The sequence below is a fragment of the Pelobates fuscus genome, chromosome 9 (assembly GCF_036172605.1).
Source record: "Pelobates fuscus isolate aPelFus1 chromosome 9, aPelFus1.pri, whole genome shotgun sequence".
In the NCBI taxonomy this organism is placed as follows: Eukaryota; Metazoa; Chordata; class Amphibia; order Anura; family Pelobatidae; genus Pelobates; species Pelobates fuscus.
In genome coordinates, this window is record NC_086325.1 from 168,616,175 (window position 1) to 168,617,724 (window position 1,550).

The 1,550-nt window shown below is 43.2% G+C and overlaps 1 protein-coding gene across 1 annotated transcript; it reads left to right on the forward strand.

Annotated features, from left to right (window-relative positions):
- Nucleotides 1-225: 225 nt before the first annotated feature.
- Nucleotides 226-1,170, forward strand: LOC134573733 (olfactory receptor 5A2-like). Its single transcript, XM_063433510.1, has one exon. The coding sequence runs from the start codon at nucleotides 226-228 to the stop codon at nucleotides 1,168-1,170; it is 945 nt and encodes a 314-aa protein (XP_063289580.1).
- Nucleotides 1,171-1,550: the final 380 nt, after the last annotated feature.

Here is a 1,550-nt window from a genome sequence, read left to right on the forward strand (position 1 = left end):
AAAATAATACTAGAGGCTAAAAGTCCTCAGTTTGACGTCAATGATGGTACCCCCCTCCCCAGTTTCAGCATACCGTACCCCACCCCAACTCTCCACCTGTTTATACTGAGACTTTACACAAAGTTTGTTAATTAACATGAAACATTTGGTGTTATATTTGTCTGTAAGGGGGTGAATACATTCCAGGCTATTTCTGTCTGCTTTCTCTATTATAGATGAATGACAATGGCTGCCGGCAATGAGACTGGATCCGCTGCCATCTTTGTTCTTATGGGCCTCTCAAATGTTCCTCATCTTCAAGCTGTGTCCTTCATAATCTTTCTCAGTATTTACCTCCTCACCCTGGTGGGCAATATGATCATCCTCTCTGCTATTGTCTCAGACCGCCGTCTGCATAACCCCATGTACTTCTTTCTATCCAACCTGTCGATATTAGAGATGTGTTACACATCTGTCACCATACCCAACATTCTCACTAACATCGTTCGGGGAAGTTATACCATCTCGTTTGCCGCTTGCATTTGTCAGGTGTATCTGTTTACATTGTGCGCTACTACAGAGTGCATTCTCCTCGCCATCATGGCCTTTGACCGCTACGTGGCCATTTGCATCCCACTGAGATACAGAAACATCATGAAACCTTCACTGTGTCTTCAGCTCTCAGCTTCGGCTTGGTCTGGTGGTATCAGTAATTCCATCATCCAAAGCCTCCCGACTTCCCTGCTACCATTCTGTGACCTTAACCAGATCAACCGCCTTTACTGCGAGGTCCAGCCGCTGCTCCAGCTGTCGTGCAGTGACACATCCATTAACAAGATTCTGACTTCGGTCTCGGCCTTGATATTTGGAGTTGGATTTATGTGCTTCATCTTGGTTTCTTATGTATTTATAATTGCAGCCATTCTACGGATCCCGTCCTTGACTGGCAGGATGAAGGCCTTCTCCACCTGCAGCTCCCACATCACTGTGGTCACCCTGTATTATGGAGCGCTTATCTTCATGTACTTGAGGCCAACGTCAGACACCTCCCTGAGTATAGACAGTGTGATATCTGCCGTTTATTGCATGGCCATCCCTGTGTTAAACCCCATCATTTACAGCCTAAGGAACAAAGAGGTCAAGTCTTCCATATGGAACATTGTAAAGTACAAAATGATAAACAAAACGTGATCTTAACTGTATATATTGATAGGGTTAATTTCTGTTTGGCTGGGTGATAAGACTAACAGCCTTGCACATTGCAAGGACGTCAAATACATTGTTTTGCACCTAACCATGCCAGAATGGCACATACATAGTCTTGACACATGACCATCTTTGGTCTATCCTATTCCAAGAAGACCCTATACCTACATCCTCCTGTTCTAAGAAGATCCAACCTAGTAATGTCCCCCTAGATAAGTTTTATATCAATGATTGGTTCTATGCTTTCACCAATGTTGCATGTGTGAGCTTGTTCATGACATAAGTTAATAGTTGTCAATATTTGATTGGTAATTACAACAAAAAAGAAAAAAAGTGCGCTGTAGGTCATAAGGTGCAAATTCAAA